This window comes from Saccopteryx bilineata, chromosome 6 (genome assembly GCF_036850765.1).
Source record: "Saccopteryx bilineata isolate mSacBil1 chromosome 6, mSacBil1_pri_phased_curated, whole genome shotgun sequence".
Lineage (NCBI taxonomy): Eukaryota > Metazoa > Chordata > Mammalia > Chiroptera > Emballonuridae > Saccopteryx > Saccopteryx bilineata.
Genome location: NC_089495.1, coordinates 124,333,565 through 124,351,368, shown reverse-complemented (window position 1 = coordinate 124,351,368; position 17,804 = coordinate 124,333,565). Strand labels below are relative to the sequence as shown.

Genomic DNA, 17,804 nt, shown 5'->3' with positions numbered 1-17,804 from the left:
AGCTAAGTGCCCAGACCTCTGAGGCATCTGGTCTACCCCTGCTGCCTCAAGAACACGGCCCAAACTGTCCCTGAATGGTGGCTCCTGTCTGTGAGCTCCCTAGAGGAGGGGTCTGCACCCACCCACCTCGGCATAGACATTTCCAGGTGTCACTGGTGTTGGTTTCTTGGAGAACAGAAAGTAGGCAGGGGAGAAGCTTTCCCAGGTTTGTTCAGAATAACAAGACCGGACTCATGTTTAAGAGCTGCACTAAAGCAAAGCCCTCCCTGAGTCCAGAGCAACATCTGAGTTCAGAGGCAGCAATGAATAGGACCAGCCCCGCACATGCACGGATCCCTGCCAAATGGATCAGAGGCGCCCTGGAACCCGGCTCCTTCCCTGGCCTGGCTACACAAGGGCACATGCCCGTCGCCACCCACCACCCTTGCCTCTCTTCGGCTGCTTTGTGTTTCTCTGCAGCATGGGTTCTCCCTGGCCCTATATTACCTGGTGCTTATCATCCAGCTATATTATCCACCTGCATGGGCTGTCCAGCACTGTCCCTCCCTGTCAGTCCCGTGCTCCAACAGAACAGGGCTGTCGCCACCTCTACAACAGAGCTGCTCAACAAGCGTCTAGAATGTTTAGGTTGCTCTTGATGGTTTATGCCAGGGGTCCTCAAACTTTTTACACAGGGGGCCAGTTCACTGTCCCTCAGACCGTTGGAGGGCCGGACTATAAAAAAAACTATGAACAAATCCCTATGCACACTGCACATATCTTATTTTAAAGTAAAAAAATAAAACGGGAACAAATACAATATTTAAAATAAAGAACAAGTAAATTTAAATCAACAAATTGACCAGTATTTCTTTTTTTTTTTTTTTTTTTTATTTATTCATTTTAGAGAGGAGAGAGAGAGAGAGAGAGACAGAGAGAGGAGAGAGAGACAGGGGGGAGGAGCTGGAAGCATCAACTCCCATATGTGCCTTGACCAGGCAAGCCCAGGCTTTCGAACCAGCGACCTCAGCATTTCCAGGTCAACGCTTTATCCACTGCGCCACCACAGGTCAGGCCAAATTGACCAGTATTTCAATGGGAACTATGGGTTTGCTTTTGGCTAATGAGATGGTCAATGACCACCAATGAAAGAGGTGCCCCTTCCGGAAGTGCGGTGGAGGCCGGATAAATGGCCTCAGGGGGCAGCATGCGGCCCACGGGCCGTAGTTTGGGGACCCCTGGTTTATGCCATCCCCTCAAACAAGCATGTCTGCTCTGCTCCTCTGATCCCCCCCCCCAAGCCAGGCTCACTCTGACGCCTCCCAAAGCCTGCCCAGGGCCGCCAAGTTCACACCCCTCCGCCTCCGTGTCATCCAGGCCATGGAGGGACTTCAGAGTGTTTGGAGTCCCTGGAAACACAGTCTGACGTCCTCACCTGTATCATACTGCCAGTCAGTTCTCCATCAGGTGCTTCTACACAACTTATAGGCTACTCACAGATCTGTAACTGTGGGCACGGAGCCCTGGGGAGCCCCAGAGAAGGGGCCTCCAGAGTGGGAAGGCATTGGGTCTTCACCCCCTTTCCAGCCTGAGACACTCCACTTTCCCCTAAGTCTGTAATGGGTTGAATAAGTACCCCCCTAAAGTACCTCCAAGCCTAACCCCTAGAACCTGTGACTGGAACCTTATTTGGATGGGATCAGCCTGGGTTTAGGATGGGCTCTAAATCCCATGTGTTTGTTCTCATAAGAGAAAGGAAGAGGGAATTTGAGACAGAAAAGACAACAGACAGGCCACGTGAAGACAAAAGCAGAGATGGGGAGGAGGCAGCCACAAGGCCAGGAGCACCCCGGGCCACCAGAAGTGGGTTCTGCCAACACCCTGATTTTGGACTCTGGTTCTCTAGAACTGGGAGAGAACCGAGTTTTGTTGTTCAAGCCACACGGTTTGTGGTGATTTGTTAGGGCAGCCGCAGGAGGTGAACACAAGGACCATCAGAAGGATGAACCCTCTGGGCTATAACTGCCAGGAGCCCTTCCCCTGGGTGGTTACTGCACTCCATGCCCCAGTCCCTATCCATGCCTAACCGCACTCAACAAATGTCCAACAGATAGATTAACAGAAGCATGGCTGAGCAACTCCAGAACTGCTGTGTCCGGGGACCAAGAGGAGGAAAAGCTGCCTCCTCTCCCCTTCCTGGACTCACATAAAACCCCTGAAGGGGGGCGGTGTCGGGGGTGGCACTGTTCTGGGGTTACACTGGAGCCTCTGGAGATAAAACGGATCGTTTTTTTTAAGGCAGGCTTCACAAAGGGGGCCTGTGCACAGCTGCCTCCCCACCAGGGGTGTTGGACACCAGCAGCACCCAGCTGGCAGCACAGGGTCCCCTGACGTCTCTTCTCCCCCAGATTCCTAAAGACATACCCCTAAAGACATACATCCTGCGTATCCACGCACAGCCACCCTCCACCACCTCCGTGGGGGATACCGGATATTACCTGCTCACTTGACTCACCCTCCTCTCTCCGCCTGTGGAGGCAGAGGCAGCCAAGGGGTGTCCACATGTGGCCACGGAAACCACAGGTGTTCATGAGCTTGGCATTTTGAAGATTTGAGACGCTACATGACCACACTGGGCAGCGCAGTGGGGAGCAGCACTCGCTGCCGCCCCTTTGGTCGGCAGGGCTTTACTGCAGCCCGAGATCCCGGATGGACAGGACAAAGAGGACTCTGGCAGAGCAGCAGACAAATAAATCCAGGGCCAAGGGGAGGGAGAAACGTTGCCACCCCTCAGGGCAGGTGTAGCCACCTCTGCAACACCCCTTCGGAAGCACAGCTCTCCCCTCTTCCTCCACTGGGTCCAAGCTCCCCGCCCCAAGCCAGGCACAAACCTCACCTGCTCCCCGAAGCCCTCTCCAACATGCACCAAGAACCAGAAGACCGTTCATGCACTTTGGCCCCCAGCTGGGAATTTTTCCCAAGGAGATAATCAAGGAACAGAAAGACGAATTGTATGAGGACATGTGCATCAACGTTCAAATAGCAAAGGCTGGAAACAATTCCAGTTTACATGGACTTTTCTAAGCCCGTATGCTGAAGTCCCATGTGGGCATCGCAATCACGCTTTTGAAGACGAGAAGTGCTGAGACCAAAGTAAAACTGCAGAGCACAAGACGTGTGCATGCAGAGGTCCCAGCTCCCTCACACGTGTGCAGTGTGTGCACACATGCGCTGAAAACACCCATCTCTGGGTGGAATCACGGTGGGTGTTTTTCTCCATGAGAGCCTCCTGCCTCTTCCCAACATGCTACATGAAATGTGCGTCACTTAATATTTTCAGGAGATTATACCATCAACACTGTTTTTAAATAAGCCTGGCTGAGAACAGGGGGAGGCTTGTGGATGCCGGATCCTTTCCCTCTGCAACACCCTCTCCAGTCCATCAAACCACAGGCTCAGCTGCTACAGAGGCCAGCCACCTCCCCAGATACGCAAACCTTCCTGTCCACCCTGCCCACTGCGGGGGAGGGGGCAGCCTGGATCTGGGCCTGTTTAAGGAGGAATGTACCAGCGCACAAGGGGCCATTGTGAAGGCCCAGCTCTGACCACAGGCTGCCAGCAAACCTCTCTCCACTCCTGAAACATTTCCTGGTGCACGCAGGGGGCCTGGGGAGGGGATACCGGGCAAACCACAGAGCCCTTCTCTAGTCTAGGACAGATGTCATGCAACGAAATGCTGAAGACGAGGTCAGAATGAACCCATGCGCAGCTCCCAAGGGAGAGAGCGATATGGCGGCTGCCCAGCACGGGATCCAGGTCTGACTCAGGGATCCAGGAACCCTGGTCACACTGATTCTCTTCCAAGGTCAGGGGCCCAGAGCACCCAGAGGGATGGTCCAGACTCTCTACCCTGAGCCTGCATTAAAGGCCACAGGAACACCCCGCCCTCCAGGAAACTGCCACCGCTGGAGTGAGTCCAGGACCTGGTATGACTCCTGGGGTCAGCGGGACGTGGTCCTGTTCTCTCCCCTGTAAGTACAGGCCTGACTCTATGCAGTGGGTAAGGGGCACAGGAAGGGCTGGCAGAGCAGGATCTGGCTGTGGGACAGGGGGCAGTGGAAACTTTCCTCCAACGTAGCAGGAAAGACAGAAGAGGGACCAGGTGGTGACCATGCAGCAATTTTTACAGTTGCTGGTGTAATAACCATCTGCATGTGTGCACATCTATGTTTGTGTGTGTGTGTGGTCCCCTCCCCCCCGCCCACAGGTGGCCAAGACTGCACATGCCTTACCCATGTTCATCACACCCATGGCCAGTATCTGCCCCTCTGCCGAGGGCCTCTCCTGGTGGTCACCTGGTGCCCCAGATGGGAGACAGGAAAGGGTAATTCTGGTGGCTCTCAGGTCAACTCCCAAGCCCACCCTGGAGGGATAATTCCGGGGTACATGGTGCAAAGCCTACCAGGGCCCCTGTGAGGCTGAGCTCCAGCTGCCCACAGCTGTAACACCACAACATGCTTGGTGATGGACCTTATAGGCCACCCTCCTAATTGTCTCACACCCACTCGGGGACCGCAAGGACCATCTTGCACATGAATCTTTGTCTCAGGAGTGGTCTCTGAAGGCTCAGCAGAGGAGCAGATGGATAAGGGGACAGGTGGGGGAGGAAGAGAGAAAAAGAGGGGAGGGTCCAGATAGGGAGGGGGGACAGGTGCCCTCAGGAAGCAAAAGAGTCCAGCCTGACCTGTGGTGGTGCAGTGGATAAAGCATCGACCTGGAAATGCTGAGGTCACCGGTTCGAAACCCTGGGCTTGCCTGGTCAAGGCACATATGGGAGTTGATGCTTCCAGCTCCTCCCCCCATCTCTCTCTCTCTTCTCTAAAAAAAAAAGAAAAAAAAGAAAAGAAAAAAAAAAGAGTCCAAAAGGAAGGGCTTCAAGTAGACACTGTGGCTGAGCCTGCCCAAGGAAGTCAGAAAACAGGGCTGTCAGCGGGCTGGCCCTGGGCTTCCCACAGAGAAACCCGTTTGTTTAACAACGGCCAAGTCCATATAAAGGAAGAGAACGTGAAGAACTGGCCTCTCCCTCTCTCCCCAAGGCCAGACACAGCGAAAGGACCATGTCCAGTACTAGCCCTCTCTGCCCCAGCCCCCAGTTCAGGGCCCAGGGCCAGTGTGGTAGGCGAGGGCTGCGGGCTGCCCTGGGCATGTGAGCAGTGGGCACGGAGCAGAGGCTGGCCTTCCGACCAGATGCAGGCCAGCGTCCCATCACCTGACACAGTCTTGTTGAGGTTCTGGCCACCCCTGCCCCCACCCATGGAAAAGGAGGAACAGCTGACCCATATCCACCGGGCCTAGGGATGTGTACAAGGGCAGCCAGCAGCGTCTGAGCTCACCAGGAGGTCTCTATGCCCAGGAGAGTCCACCCCAAACACACGTTTATTTTGAGGACAGCCTTTTAATTCAGATGTGAGGAGGAGTGGCTTTCTCTCTGCCTCTGGAGCCCTGGTCCTGGGAGACACAGGCCCTCCAAGGGTCTTTCCTATTCACCACGCCACCACCCAGGGGCCTGGCCTGGTCCCTGGCCCTGGCCTCCAGGGTAGGGATTAGTGATGTGAGGATGAGATGTAGTGCTTGCTTATTCCAAGAGAACAAACAAGGCCCCTTCCCTCCTCCCCAGGCTGGAGGAGGGACTGTGCCACTCTCCCAAGGGGGACCCTCCGCACAGCCTCCAGGGTACAGCAGCCTTTCCCTGCCAAAGACAGGTCAGGTATAAAAAGGATGCAAAGGCCGGGATAGGCATGCCATTGATCTGTGGTCGCTCCATTCGAGACAGGACCTTGGCAGGGAGCCCAGAGTAGCTGCAGTCAACAGCTGGCCTTCAGGATCCCAGATTCTGTCTTATTCCCCAAATTCATTATGTTACTTTCTTCCTAGAAAAGGCTCTCTAGTAACCTGACAAGTAGGACACAGCCTCACTTGCCCTTCCCAGCCTAGCCACACCATACAGCCTACCCAGAATGGACATGAGGCCATGCCCAACTCCTGCACCATAGCTTTCAGAATCGGCTATGCTGTCTGCAGGACACTGGTTAAACAGTGGCCCCTCAAATAGTATGTTTAAGTCCTAATTCTGGAACCCGTGAAAGTGACCTTATTTGGGCCTGTCCAGGTGGTGGTGCAGTGGATAGAGCGTAGGACTGGGACACGGAGGACCCAGGTTCGAGACCCCGAGGTCACCAGCTTGAGCGCGGGCTCATCTGGTTTGAGCAAAAGCTCACCAGCTTGAACCCAAGGTCACTGGCTCCAGCAAGGAGCTACTCGGTCTGCTGAAGGCCGTGGTCAAGGCACATATGAGAAAGCAATCAATGAACAACTAAGGTGTTGCAACGCACAATGAAAAACTAATGATTGATGTTTCTCATCTCTCTCCGTTCCTGTCTGTCTGTCCCTATCCATTCCTCTCTCTAACTCATTCTCTGTCTCTGTAAAAAAAAGAAAAAAAAAGTGACCTTATTTGGGAAAAGGGTCTTTGCAGGTGTAATTAAGGCAAAGACCTGGCAATGAGAAGATTGTCCTTGATTAGGGTGGGCCCTAAATCCAGTGAAGAGTGTCCTCAGAGAGACACCAAAGGAGAAGATACACAGGCGAGAAAGCCACTGGAGTCGGAGCAGTGACTGGAGTGATGCATTGACCAGCCACGGGTCACCAAGTATGGCTGGGGCCACCAGAAGCAGGAGAGGGGCCTAGGACAGATCCTCCCTCAAAGCCTTCCGAAGGAGCCAGTCCTGCCCACCCCTCGGTTTTGGACGCATGGTCCCTGGAACTGTGAGATTCATTTGCTTCTGTCCCCGACCCCCAGCAGAGTACTTTGTTACTTCAGCCAGAGAAAATCAGTGCACCACCAGAACACAGAACAGAGGGCAGTCTGCACTCAATTTCCTCAGCTTTCTGTGAATGCTGAAGCCACTTCCTGCTGTGATTCAGCAGCTCTGACGAGGGAACCCAGGTGCCCTGGAACGGGCCTGGCCTAGCAGGCAGGAGCCTGCCCGCTGCCCCCCCTGTGTCAGTCCACCCTGGCTCTTCACAGCTGGCCCAGGGTCCCTTCCTGCTGCTTGCCACCCCTGGGCTCAGAGCTTCCCCTTCATCGGCCTGATACAAGGGACCCATGCATGCAGCCCACCTAGGATAGTCCAGCTCACATTTGTTGTCCCACAGTCATTATTCAGGGTACCCCTTTTCACTTCCAAGAGTGTGTCAATTGGGACAGTAAGTTATCTGGTCACTCTAGCAACCACAGGTTAACTCTGGTGTTTGCTCCCTCCATACCAGAGAAGGGGCTTGGGTGATGGCTCCAGGGGTCAGGGAGCTGCCTCACAGGTGAGACTCCTGCAGGCATCATGGGACGGAGCAACTTCTGCTTCAAGAAATCTGTCTGTACACAAAGTACCACCAGGGCCTCAACATACACTGGGAGGAAGTCACTTCCTGGATCTGGGTCTCTTCTTGGAAAGCCCCGCCCCACAGAGGGCAGCCTCACAGGCAAAGGGAACCCCTGCCTCTGGTCTGGCGGTGCTGGGATTATTCTGGGCAGACTTTAAACGTCACCTGAAGATGCTGAACTTCCCCTTTTCTTGACTAAATTAAAGTGACGGGAACATGAGCACACTTGGAAGAATGGGTTTGGGACCCACCTTGTGTTGTTCCCCACAAACCCACTGTTGGCTCCCTCCAGCAAGGACAGAACAAGACGAGGGAAAGGGGGCAGACAGTGAGCACAGAGATACAGGTTAGATAAGGGGAGGGTTTCCTGAGCCAGGGCCCAAGGCGAGACGCAGTGAGAGTAGCCCAGGATCTCTCCCTGAGAGCCAAGGAGGCGGCCCAGGGACAGTCGGCTGGACGAGAGCAGGGGACAGATGACCCTTCAGGTCTCCGTGGGCCAGAGGTTCCCTGAGTCAGAGGTTCCCTGATGAATGGCTGCCCCTGGGAGGTGACTGACTTCAAAATAAAACCGCAAGCCCAGCTCCAAGGGTCTCAAATGTTACGGAGCCCCTCCCTCCACTACAAGGTCCCCACCTATGTCCAAGCCTCCTTTCCACCCCCTCCCACTGTCCACCATGCCCCCAAACACACCTCTCCTTAAATCAGCAGGCCCTGTGACAGCTACTCCCTGACAGCACCCTGTCCCCCACAACCATAGAGCAAGAACCATCAAACTGCTCCTTTCATAAAAATGACCCTGCAGGCAAGCCTTCCTATACATGGCCTGTCCGGGCCCTTGAGCTGGGTGCAGACCAGGACCAGAGACCCTCAGGGATGTGCCAGCCAGGCCTGTGGTCAGCTGCTCCACTCTCAGCCCCACGGCCATGAACAGAGTGGTAGTCACACACAATCCACCTGGGGGCAGGGGCAGGGGGCAGGGGGGGGAGGGGACAGGGCCACCACTCCCTCCTCTTTTATCCCACTGACCACTGGGGGAAACAGTAAAAGAACTGTAAAAATGCGAAAAAAAACACATAACACCAGGGGCCACTTGGCCCAGGTGGAACCCTCCATTCATCATGCCACCTGCCAAAGGAGCCAGAGACAGATGGAGCTCTGTGTGTTGTGGCTCTGTCTGTTTCTCTCCGTTGTGGACAGCAGGTGGGTGCTGCCGAGGCCAATATGAGCTGTGGCCTAATTACAGGGTACGGTGACCCCGGAGAGCAGAGTTCAGGCCTCAGTCAGGCCCCAGTCAGAGCAGCACCCTCCTGGGTGTCCAGCTGCACCCCAGGCCTCATGAGAAATGGTGTGGTAGGGGGTGGGGGGCTGGCAACAGCAGGACCCAAAACTGGCCAAGCCAGGATGAACAAGAGGGCAGAGCCTCAGGGATCACAAAGCCCTGCAGACACTACGCTGGACTAATGGGTTCTGCTGACGCTGAGGGTCTGGTGGACCCAGCCTCTGTCTGAAAAGACACGAAAGGACACGAGAGGCTTGGTGGAGCTGGATTTGTCGCATGGGAGGCCAAAGCTAAACATCGAGATTCCAGAAGGAGTCCCAGAAAGCAGCACCATCTCCACCAGAGGGGCTGCCTAGCTGTTCCAAAGAGCCGGGGAGGGGGCCCTTGCTTGGCTCTCACTAGAAACAACGAGCTCCTGGCAAATTCCACATGCCCACCTAAGGACTCGAGAGGACCCTGGAAACCTCAATCAAGCCAGGCGCAGCAGTTGGCTGGAGGTGCTCACTGGGTCCACTCTGAGGGCCACACTCCAGGGGTCTCTGTACTCCAGCCCAAGGAGCTGCCCAGAGCCACGTGGGGGCCAAGACCATAGTGGACAAGGGGGCCGATTCAAAGTGCGAGGGGGGGGTCACTGCCTCTGAGGGAAGGTAAAGTTCTAGAAACGGGGGTCTAGCAATGCCACCCCCTCCCAGCTCCAGCACAGGAGGTGACTGCAACCTGCTCGCAGCAACGATGGGCCCCACTCACTCACTCACTCACTCAGGAAAAGTCCCAGGGACAGTGCCCACATCAGAACCTGGCCCCTCGTCAGGGATGCAGCAGTGGGCAGGCACAGGGGAAGTAGCCCACCCGGTCCACTCCACCCGAGCCTCCACCCGAGTGCAGTGGCTTAGAGCAGTGGTCCCCAACCCCCGGGCCGCGGACCAGTACCAGTCCGTGGGCCATTTGGTATCAGTCTGCAGAGAAAGAATAAATAACTTACATTATTTTCATTTTATTTATATTTAAGTCTGAATGATGTTTTATTTTTTTAAAATGACCAGATTTCCTCTGTTACATCTGTCTAAGACTCACTCTTTTTTTTTTTTACAGAGGCAGAGATAGACAGGGACAGACAGACAGGAATGGAGAGAGATGAGAAGCATCAATCATCAGTTTCTCGTTGCGCATTGCGACTTCTTAGTTGTTCATTGATTGCTTTCTCACATGTGCCTTGACCGCGGGACTTCAGCAGACCGAGTAACCCCCTGCTGGAGCCAGCGACCTTGGGTCTAAGCTGGTGAGCTCTTTGCTCAAGCCAGATGAGCCCGCGCTCAAGCTGGCGACCTCGGGGTCTCGAACCTGGGTCCTTCCGCATCCCAGTCCGACGCTCTATCCACTGTGCCACCACCTGGTCAGGTTAAGACTCACTCTTGACGCTTGTCTCGGTCACGTGATACAGTTATCCATCCCACCCTAAAGGCCGGTCTGTGAAAATATTTTCTGACATTAAACCAGTCTGTGGCCCAAAAAAGGTTGGGGACCACCGGCTTAAGAGGACCAGAGATGGGAGGGATGGTGCTATCATTACGCAGATGAGGGGCCACACACAACCCAGAGAGGCCAACAGTCACTCCAGGTCATGCCATGAGGGACGTCCAAACCTGGTATGTCCCCCACACACCCAGTGATCATCCCACTCACCCCAAGCCTCAAACACTCTGCTCCCTAAGATGGGCCACTGCAGTGGATTGAAGAGTGACCCCAAAAAGATATGCCCATGTCCCCACTCCCAGACATGTGAATGTGACCTCATCTGAAAATTGGGTTTTTGCAGGTGTGATTAAGGTTCTCGAGAGGAGATCATTCAGGGTTTGGGGAGGGTCCTAAATCCAAGGTGTGTCCTCAGAGGAAAAAGAGGATGACACAGGGAGAAGGCCACCTGGAGACAGGCTCAGAGACTGGAGTGCTGTCCCAGCCAAGGATTGTCGGCCGCCCCCGATGGCGGGAGAGACATGGGAGAGTGTCACCCAGAGCCTCCCTCAGTAAATGACCCTGCCAACAACAGGACATTGGACTTCTGGCCTCCAGACCTGGGTTTGAAGGTCCCCCAGTTGCGGTACTTGGTTGCAGTAGCCATGGAAACCCAGCTACTCATTCCGACTCCCTGCCGACCAAGTCTTCTCTCTCCCACCAAAGCCCCTCATATCTCGTGCCCTGACACTCCCTGAACTGACCATGCACATTGGTTCTGTTCTAGGCAGCGACCAACTTACTCTTTCCTCCTTTTAGGTTTGTTCTTTGAGCCTCCATGTGCTCTATGCTGTTTCGGGGGGAAAACTCCTGACAGAGCAGACCCCTTTGGGCAGGGTGGGCACTATGCCCCAGTACCCTCAGGGGGTGACCAGACTTACACAGGACCCTGTAAGGCATCTTCCCGGCTGTTAGAGGGGAGCGGCCTCTGGGGCAGGTAGTGTGTGGCCCTTCAGCCGCCTGTCCGCTTGGCTGCAGGTGGACAGATGCCCCACCCCCTCCAGGACCGTATCCCATAAATAGACAACCCCTCAGTTCTATTTATGGCCAGTGGGAGAAGAAAAAATTAGGTTGTTTACAGCAAACTCCAAGCCTTCCACATCAGAGCTCCAGGCAGAAAGGAGACTTGAGCCACCCCACCCCACTGCCCAGCCTGTAACTCAGCCCTGTAACCTCTGACTAGCCTGCCTGCCGGCTGGCTGGCCACACAGGCCCAGGCTGCCAACCTCCACCTCCCATTTTCCCATCCTATGGAGCCCGAGGCAGCAAGACCCTTTCCAGCCACCTGGTACAAGGGACACAAGGCAGGGAGGGGCCCAAATCCTCACCCTCCCATCCATCCTGAAAGCCCCACTGTGGGAAGTGTCGAAGACAAGAGAGAGAGAGCACGCAGGAAATGAAGCTACAGGCAAGTCATTCTTTTCTTAGCTAAAAATGGAGACTTTTCACCAAGTCGTCCTCCACATAGCTGCTCAAGTTGGGGAAGCTCTGCTGGGGGAGGCTGGGGCAATGCACAGAGCTGTCACAAGCCCGATGGTAGTTGTCACCATCTACGCCCCACCCGAGCCAGGCACATGACCTCTCCAGCCTCAGCTTCCCAGTGAAGTCCAGGAAGGGTGGACTGAAAGTCCCTTCCACCTCAGACACAGTGTGACCCCCACAAGGGCTATTCTGAGGTCTGCAACCAGCCCCAAGTTTCTCTCATTGGTCCTGAAACAATAAGGTGCAGCAATTTCAACACTCAGCCAAACTACAGGGGCCTGACCAGGGGTAGACAGGGAGGGCCAGCCCATCTCCCCTCCCAAGCAGGGGTCAGGGACCTTGGCTCCAGTCACATTCTGCTGTGGCCAAAAATGCAGCCGCTAGCAGTGCCTACAGACCGGGTTCCCAGTGGCCCTGGCTTCTCAGCACCCAGCCGGTACTGGGAAAGCCGGCAGGGACCCAGGAGCCCCAACCAGGAGACTGGGTTGACTGCACTGTCTTTCTTTTTGACAATGAACTTTTAAAAATAAATACCTACTGCTCTTCTCCTGACTATAAAAGCAACTTATGTGCAATGGAGAAAATCTGCAAAACATAGAAAAAGCAGTGGGAAAAACATCTCTGAACCCAACACCCAGATCACCATCAGTATTTCGGCAAATGTGTATTATTAAACACCAGCTCCAGCAGTGTCACTGGTGTGCACTTCTCACCATGTGGCACCTGCAGCTCCAATATCTACACACCCTTGCACTCGGTCCTAAATTCCCTGTGGCTCTAGAGTTCTGGTTCCGGATCATCCTCAGCTCTGACTGCTGATGAGAATCATTTCTGGAGCTTGGTAAAGAGTAGACCGCTGGCCCCGCCTCTCGGAGGTTCTGATTCAGGAAAGCCAGGTGGGCCTGGCACCCCAGGTTGTGTCTGAGGGGCAGAGGTGAGAACCTCTGTCCTCTCGTGGGCTCACAAGCATTGTCCCCACATGCACTCGCTCCTAAGAATCCTTTAAGAAGAAAATCCTAAGTATGGACACTGCCAGGGTGGCTCTGGCCAGGGACCTTGGGGCCACTAGCTCAGCAGCCCACCCGCCTTCACATTCTGCAGTTACCCAAAGTCAGTGTCCTGCCTCAGCCACTGCCACTTAGCTGCCAGGTCCGTCACACAGTCAAAGGACACACTGGACAACGCTAGGAAGAGAAAAACCATGTGACCGGGGGGGGGGGGTGTATTGGTCACATGGCCCACAAGCCACATCTGGCTCACAGACAAATCTTTAATAAAAAAACAAAAAACGTTAAAAATATAAAACATTCTCATGTATTATATACTCTATTCATTTCCTACTGCTCATGTTCATAGTTGCGGTGTCTGGAGCCAATCACAGCTATCTTCCGTGGCAACACCAATTTTTTATTGGATAATGCGGTATGTTGTATGGCTCTCATGGAATTACATTTTAAAATATGTGGCGTTCATGGTTCTCTCAGCCAAAAAGGTTCCCGACTCCTGCCTTAGGCAGAGAAGGTCCAAGCGGCCGGGCCTCCACAAGAAAACACGGCAGAGCTCACCTGCCCCAGGAAACACGTCAGGAGAGAGGCATGGAGCTGGCACCCAGGAACCCAGCCAGCCTCCCACCTCCACTGGCCTCTCCCTGCTCCTCCCGAAGGCAGTGGCCACACTCCTCCCCAAAGACTGTCATCCTCCTGAGGGCAGGGGCAAGGCTTGCTCATGTCTGCCCCTGGGTGGATGGAATGTCTGGTCCGCTGAATCCTAACCCCTCAGGTGACAGTATTAGGAGGTGGGGTCTGTGACAGGTGATTAGGACATGAGGGTGGAGCTCCCATGAACGGTTTAGTGTGTTAAGAAAGAGACCCCCACCAGACCTGTGGTGGCGCAGTGGATAAAGCATTGACTTGGAATGCTAAGGTCACCGGTTCAAAACCCTGGGCTTGCCTGGTCAAGGCACATATGGGAGTTAATGCTTCCTGCTCCTCCCCCTTTCTCTCTGTCTCTCTCTCTCTTCTATCTCTAAAAATGAATAAATAAAATTTTTTTAAAAAGTAAAAAAAAAAAAAAAAAAAGGAAGAGACCTCGTTTGCCTGGTAAGGAGACAGAGAAACAGGGAGAAAGCCCTAACTAAACACCAATGTGCCAGCAACTTGATCTTGGACTTCTGCCAGGCGTCCCCAAACTACGGCCCGCGGGCCACATGCGGCCCCCAGAGGCTATTTATCCGGCCCCCCGCCGCACTTCCGGAAGGGGCACCTCTTTCATTGGTGGTCAGTAAGAGGAGCACTGAATGTGGCGGCCCTCCAACGGTCTGAGGGACAGTGAACTGGCCCCCTGTGTAAAAAGTTTGGGGACCCCTGATTCTAGCCCCTCAGTCTATGGTGTTGTTAGAGCAGCCCAAGGAGGCCCACTAGGGGCCTCGGATGCCTCCTGGCACACCCTACTAATCTAAAAAATTTCACTTAATTTTTACTAGTCACCATGCAGTAATATACACAGGCCGGGGCCTACCCTGAGGGCTTTTATTACATCAGTTCATTCAATTGTCATGACCGCCTAAAAAGAGTGATTTTACTCTCTCACCATCGAACAGGTGGGAAACCAAGGCAGATAGGCTAATGACTCACCCAAAGTCACAGTGTGGGCAAGGGTGAAACCGGATCTGAGCCAGTGTGCTAAACCTTTGCTCCACTCTGCCGCCCACTCCCACCAGGGCTCCTCAAAGCTGACTCTAAAAGCAGAGAGCAGCTCTGGACACACCCTGCCTCCCCTAAGCCTCCAGCCACCCTGCAAGCTGGGCACCGTTGTTTCTGTTTTGCAAACGTGCTGGGATTGGAACAGAGGCAGCCCCCGCCCCAGACCCCAGGCTCAGAGGTGGGCTCTGGACTGCCAGCTGTCCTCACCCACCACTGACAAGGAGACAGACTTCATCACAGCCAGACAGAATCAACCCATGTACGGAGGCACCAGGGAGGGCCACAGGGGAAGGGTTTCAGCAGAAGGGAGGGAGGGATGATGCAGGTATGGGGTCAGGAGGACCTGGGTGAGCCTAGCAGCATGGCTGGCTACCTTGCAGGGCTCCAAGGACAAAGTACCCACCCAGTGCATGGCATACAGTAAGTGCTCAATAAATGAGATGGTTATGAAAAAATAATAAGAACCAGCTTGGTCAGAGGAAGAGCTTGTGAGTAAAGGGGCCTGGACTTGGGTCAGAGAAAAAGAATGCGGGGGCTGAGCCTGACAGCTGTTTGCAGGAGCCTGGCTTTATCATTTAAATATTAGGAGATATGTAAATATTTAGCGCCACACACACACACACACACACACACACACACACACCAGCCTAGCCTCACCAGAGCTACCCACTGTTTTCTGGATCAGGACTTGGGGGGGGGGGGCAGCCACCCAGGAGGGGGGGGGACACAGCTCCACCTGCCACCTCCTCCCTGCAGGGGGCCTGCGAAAGTGCAAATGAATGATCTTCCCCATCTCATCCCCAAGGGGACCTAGGCCCGTCAAGGGTTTCTTTTGTAGTTCAGCAGAAAAAGCAAAGCAGCTCTTTCTGAGGTTTGCTGATAAGAGGCCGGGCTTAAAGCAAGCCTGCCACTCCCTTGCTAAATTAACACATGGCCCCTCTCTCCCACCTGGGCTACTCACGACCCAAGTCCCTCCCAGGAGGCAAGAGGGAGCCTAGATCATCTTCAGGCCCCTACCTAGGCTTGCAAGCACAGCCCTCTCCCCCCACCTCCCATCTCAGTGCCGCTCAGTGCCCAGGGCACCTGTGCCAGGTGCAGGCACAGCTGGGCCTCCCAAACCAAGTACAAGTAGGAGGAACCTGAAAGAGAACCCAGCCAGCATCACCAGCCTGAACACTGCCTGCAAAACTCCTGCTAGGACTCTGCTTAGGTGCTCCTTCCACCAAGAAGCCCTGAGCAACCCACCCACTCCTGGGCTCATGCCTGGACCCCCAGAACTGAGAGCAGAGCTGGCCCTTGGCTGGCGCCCACAGAGAGATGCTGAATAAACAAATGAGTGAACCAACTGACTCCCCCACCCAGCAATCCTCCTCCTGGTCCTCCTCCTGGTCCTCCTCCTGGTCCTCCTCTTCCTTCTCCCCTCCCCTTTCTCCTAGCCCACCAGAGTACAGCTGGGTTCCAGTACTGGAACTGAAGGGAAAAACCCAAACCAGCTCCTTCATGGAGCATGCCTTCCCCTAACTTGTAATGGGGGACAGGAGGCCGGGACAGCAGAGAAATCCGGTTTGGTCTAAAGCCAGAACTTGTATCTTTTCCTGGAGATAGTATTAACCCCCAGGGGACATGGGGACATGAGTCTGGCCTCTCAGGGAAACTACCCACCCCTGTGGATGGGGGGGGGCGGCCCACGACGACAGGACAGCTCCTCTTGCTACCTCCTCCTCACTCCCCAGAGGACTAGCCCTTCTCGCAGCCGGCGTCCAGCTCCAAGGGCAGGGTCAGCAGGCACAGGATGAAACCCCCTGCCTGGGAGGCCAAGGGACTCCACCAGGCTGCTGGCTGCGGAGGGTCACACCACAAACATCTCCAGCGCCCGGTCAGTGCCTGGGGGAGGGGCACGGCAGAGGCCTGGGTCTAAGCCAGGCTCACTTTGCCGGGGAGTTGTCTTTCTTCCCACCAAAAAGAAAGATGAGCCGGGTCCATCAGTTAACCTCCTACAGGCAGAGAGGGGGAGGTCGTCAGCTCCCCTCCTCACTCCCAGGAGGACCCTTAGCTGTAGCCATCCACCAGAAGGTGCTCGGACCCCCAGGCCCTGCCCCAGAGGACAGCAGGAAGCCCAGCAGCAAAGACAGTCATCATACCCAGGGTGTCTCGGAGGGCAGGGAGAGGCTGTGGGTTTGGGGGGTAGGAAACCAGACACAGAATCTTCAGACAAGACTTGACACCAACTGCCAAGAACGGAGTACTGACCCCTCCTTGTAGAGTGAGGAAGCCGGCAGCCTGATGAAGGGGAGAGGGGAAAGCCAGCCCCCAGGAATTCCCCCACTCAGTCTAAATAAGATCCAGGCCACAAGACAGACCTAACTCCCCACCCCCACCCCATCCCCTGCAAAACCAGGCCCGAGGCCCTGGGGGTACCCTTGCCCCATTTGTACCCAGGGAACAACTGTCTGGCACCTCGAGTCAGATGGTCCCCTGATATGACAGTCATAGAGGAACAGAAGGGGGTGGGGGAGGGGAGACATCTGGCCTGCCTCCCCTCCTGCATCTCACCTGGCTTCCAGGATGCTATTCCAAGGTACCTGAAGGCAGGGTGTCCCAGAGCTGGGGGCATGGACACAGGAAGCTCTGAGCCATGTGTGGGGAGGGTATAACATTTTGCTACTGGGCCTGACATCAGCTTCCCCAACTGCCCAGAGACAGGGGAGGTGGGAAGGGGGGGGGGGGCAATAGAGGACTCCGCCTCCTAGCAGGGGCTGTTAAGAGACTCAGGGTCACAGAAAAGAGGGTGGATGGGGACAAACACAAGGAAGAAAGAGGCAGGCCAGGACCTCACCCAGGCTCCTGCCTCCCCTGCGGGCCTGGCTCTAGGAACAGTGCTGGGGTGGACACGTGGTGGAGGGGGAGCGCTCCTTGTGTATATCCTCTGAGTCAAGGCCCTCCTCTTGTCCCTCCCCCGAATCTCTGGACAAAGCAGCACTTAAAAAATGACAACAAACTTGAAGTTTCTGGACCATCTCCTGGTCCAGGCTGAACAGAGTCTCCACGCTCTGTCCAGACCAAATTAAACAGCCTAAGCCCAGAAATGCCCGTGCGCCAGGGGTGTCTAGGGGCCAAGTGCTAGATCCACTTGGCCACAGAGATTACAAATCCTCAGGCTTCTGGGACTGTGTCCCAGAGAGTTCTGACTGTTTGGTCTCAGAAGCAACTCAGAGAGCCTCCAAATTTGGGGGAAAACCAACAGGGCTTTGGAAAAAGAGCCACTGTTTGACCATTTTTCGTCAGTGGCTTTGTCAAGACAAAGCATAGGAACTCATTTTCTGGCTGGGTTTCTGGGATGAATAAAAAAAAATTCATTTCCTGGGGCCTCTGCCTTTGATGCTCAGAGCCCCCTGGTTGCCCAGAACCCC

General features: G+C 54.9%; 1 protein-coding gene across 4 annotated transcripts in view; it reads right to left on the bottom strand.

The window, feature by feature from the left end:
- Nucleotides 1-17,804, bottom strand: part of SEPTIN9 (septin 9) — a 164,269-nt gene that overhangs the window by 79,631 nt on the left and 66,834 nt on the right. Inside the window, exon 1 of one of the 4 annotated variants that reach the window (XM_066234076.1) lies at nucleotides 2,495-2,606. The exons of the other annotated variants lie outside the window; for them this stretch is intronic. Within the exon in view, the coding sequence (XP_066090173.1) occupies nucleotides 2,495-2,570 (76 nt within the window). The 5' untranslated portion in view covers nucleotides 2,571-2,606. Of the gene's footprint in view, nucleotides 1-2,494; nucleotides 2,607-17,804 lie in introns of those variants that run through there. 4 annotated transcript variants of the gene reach the window in all.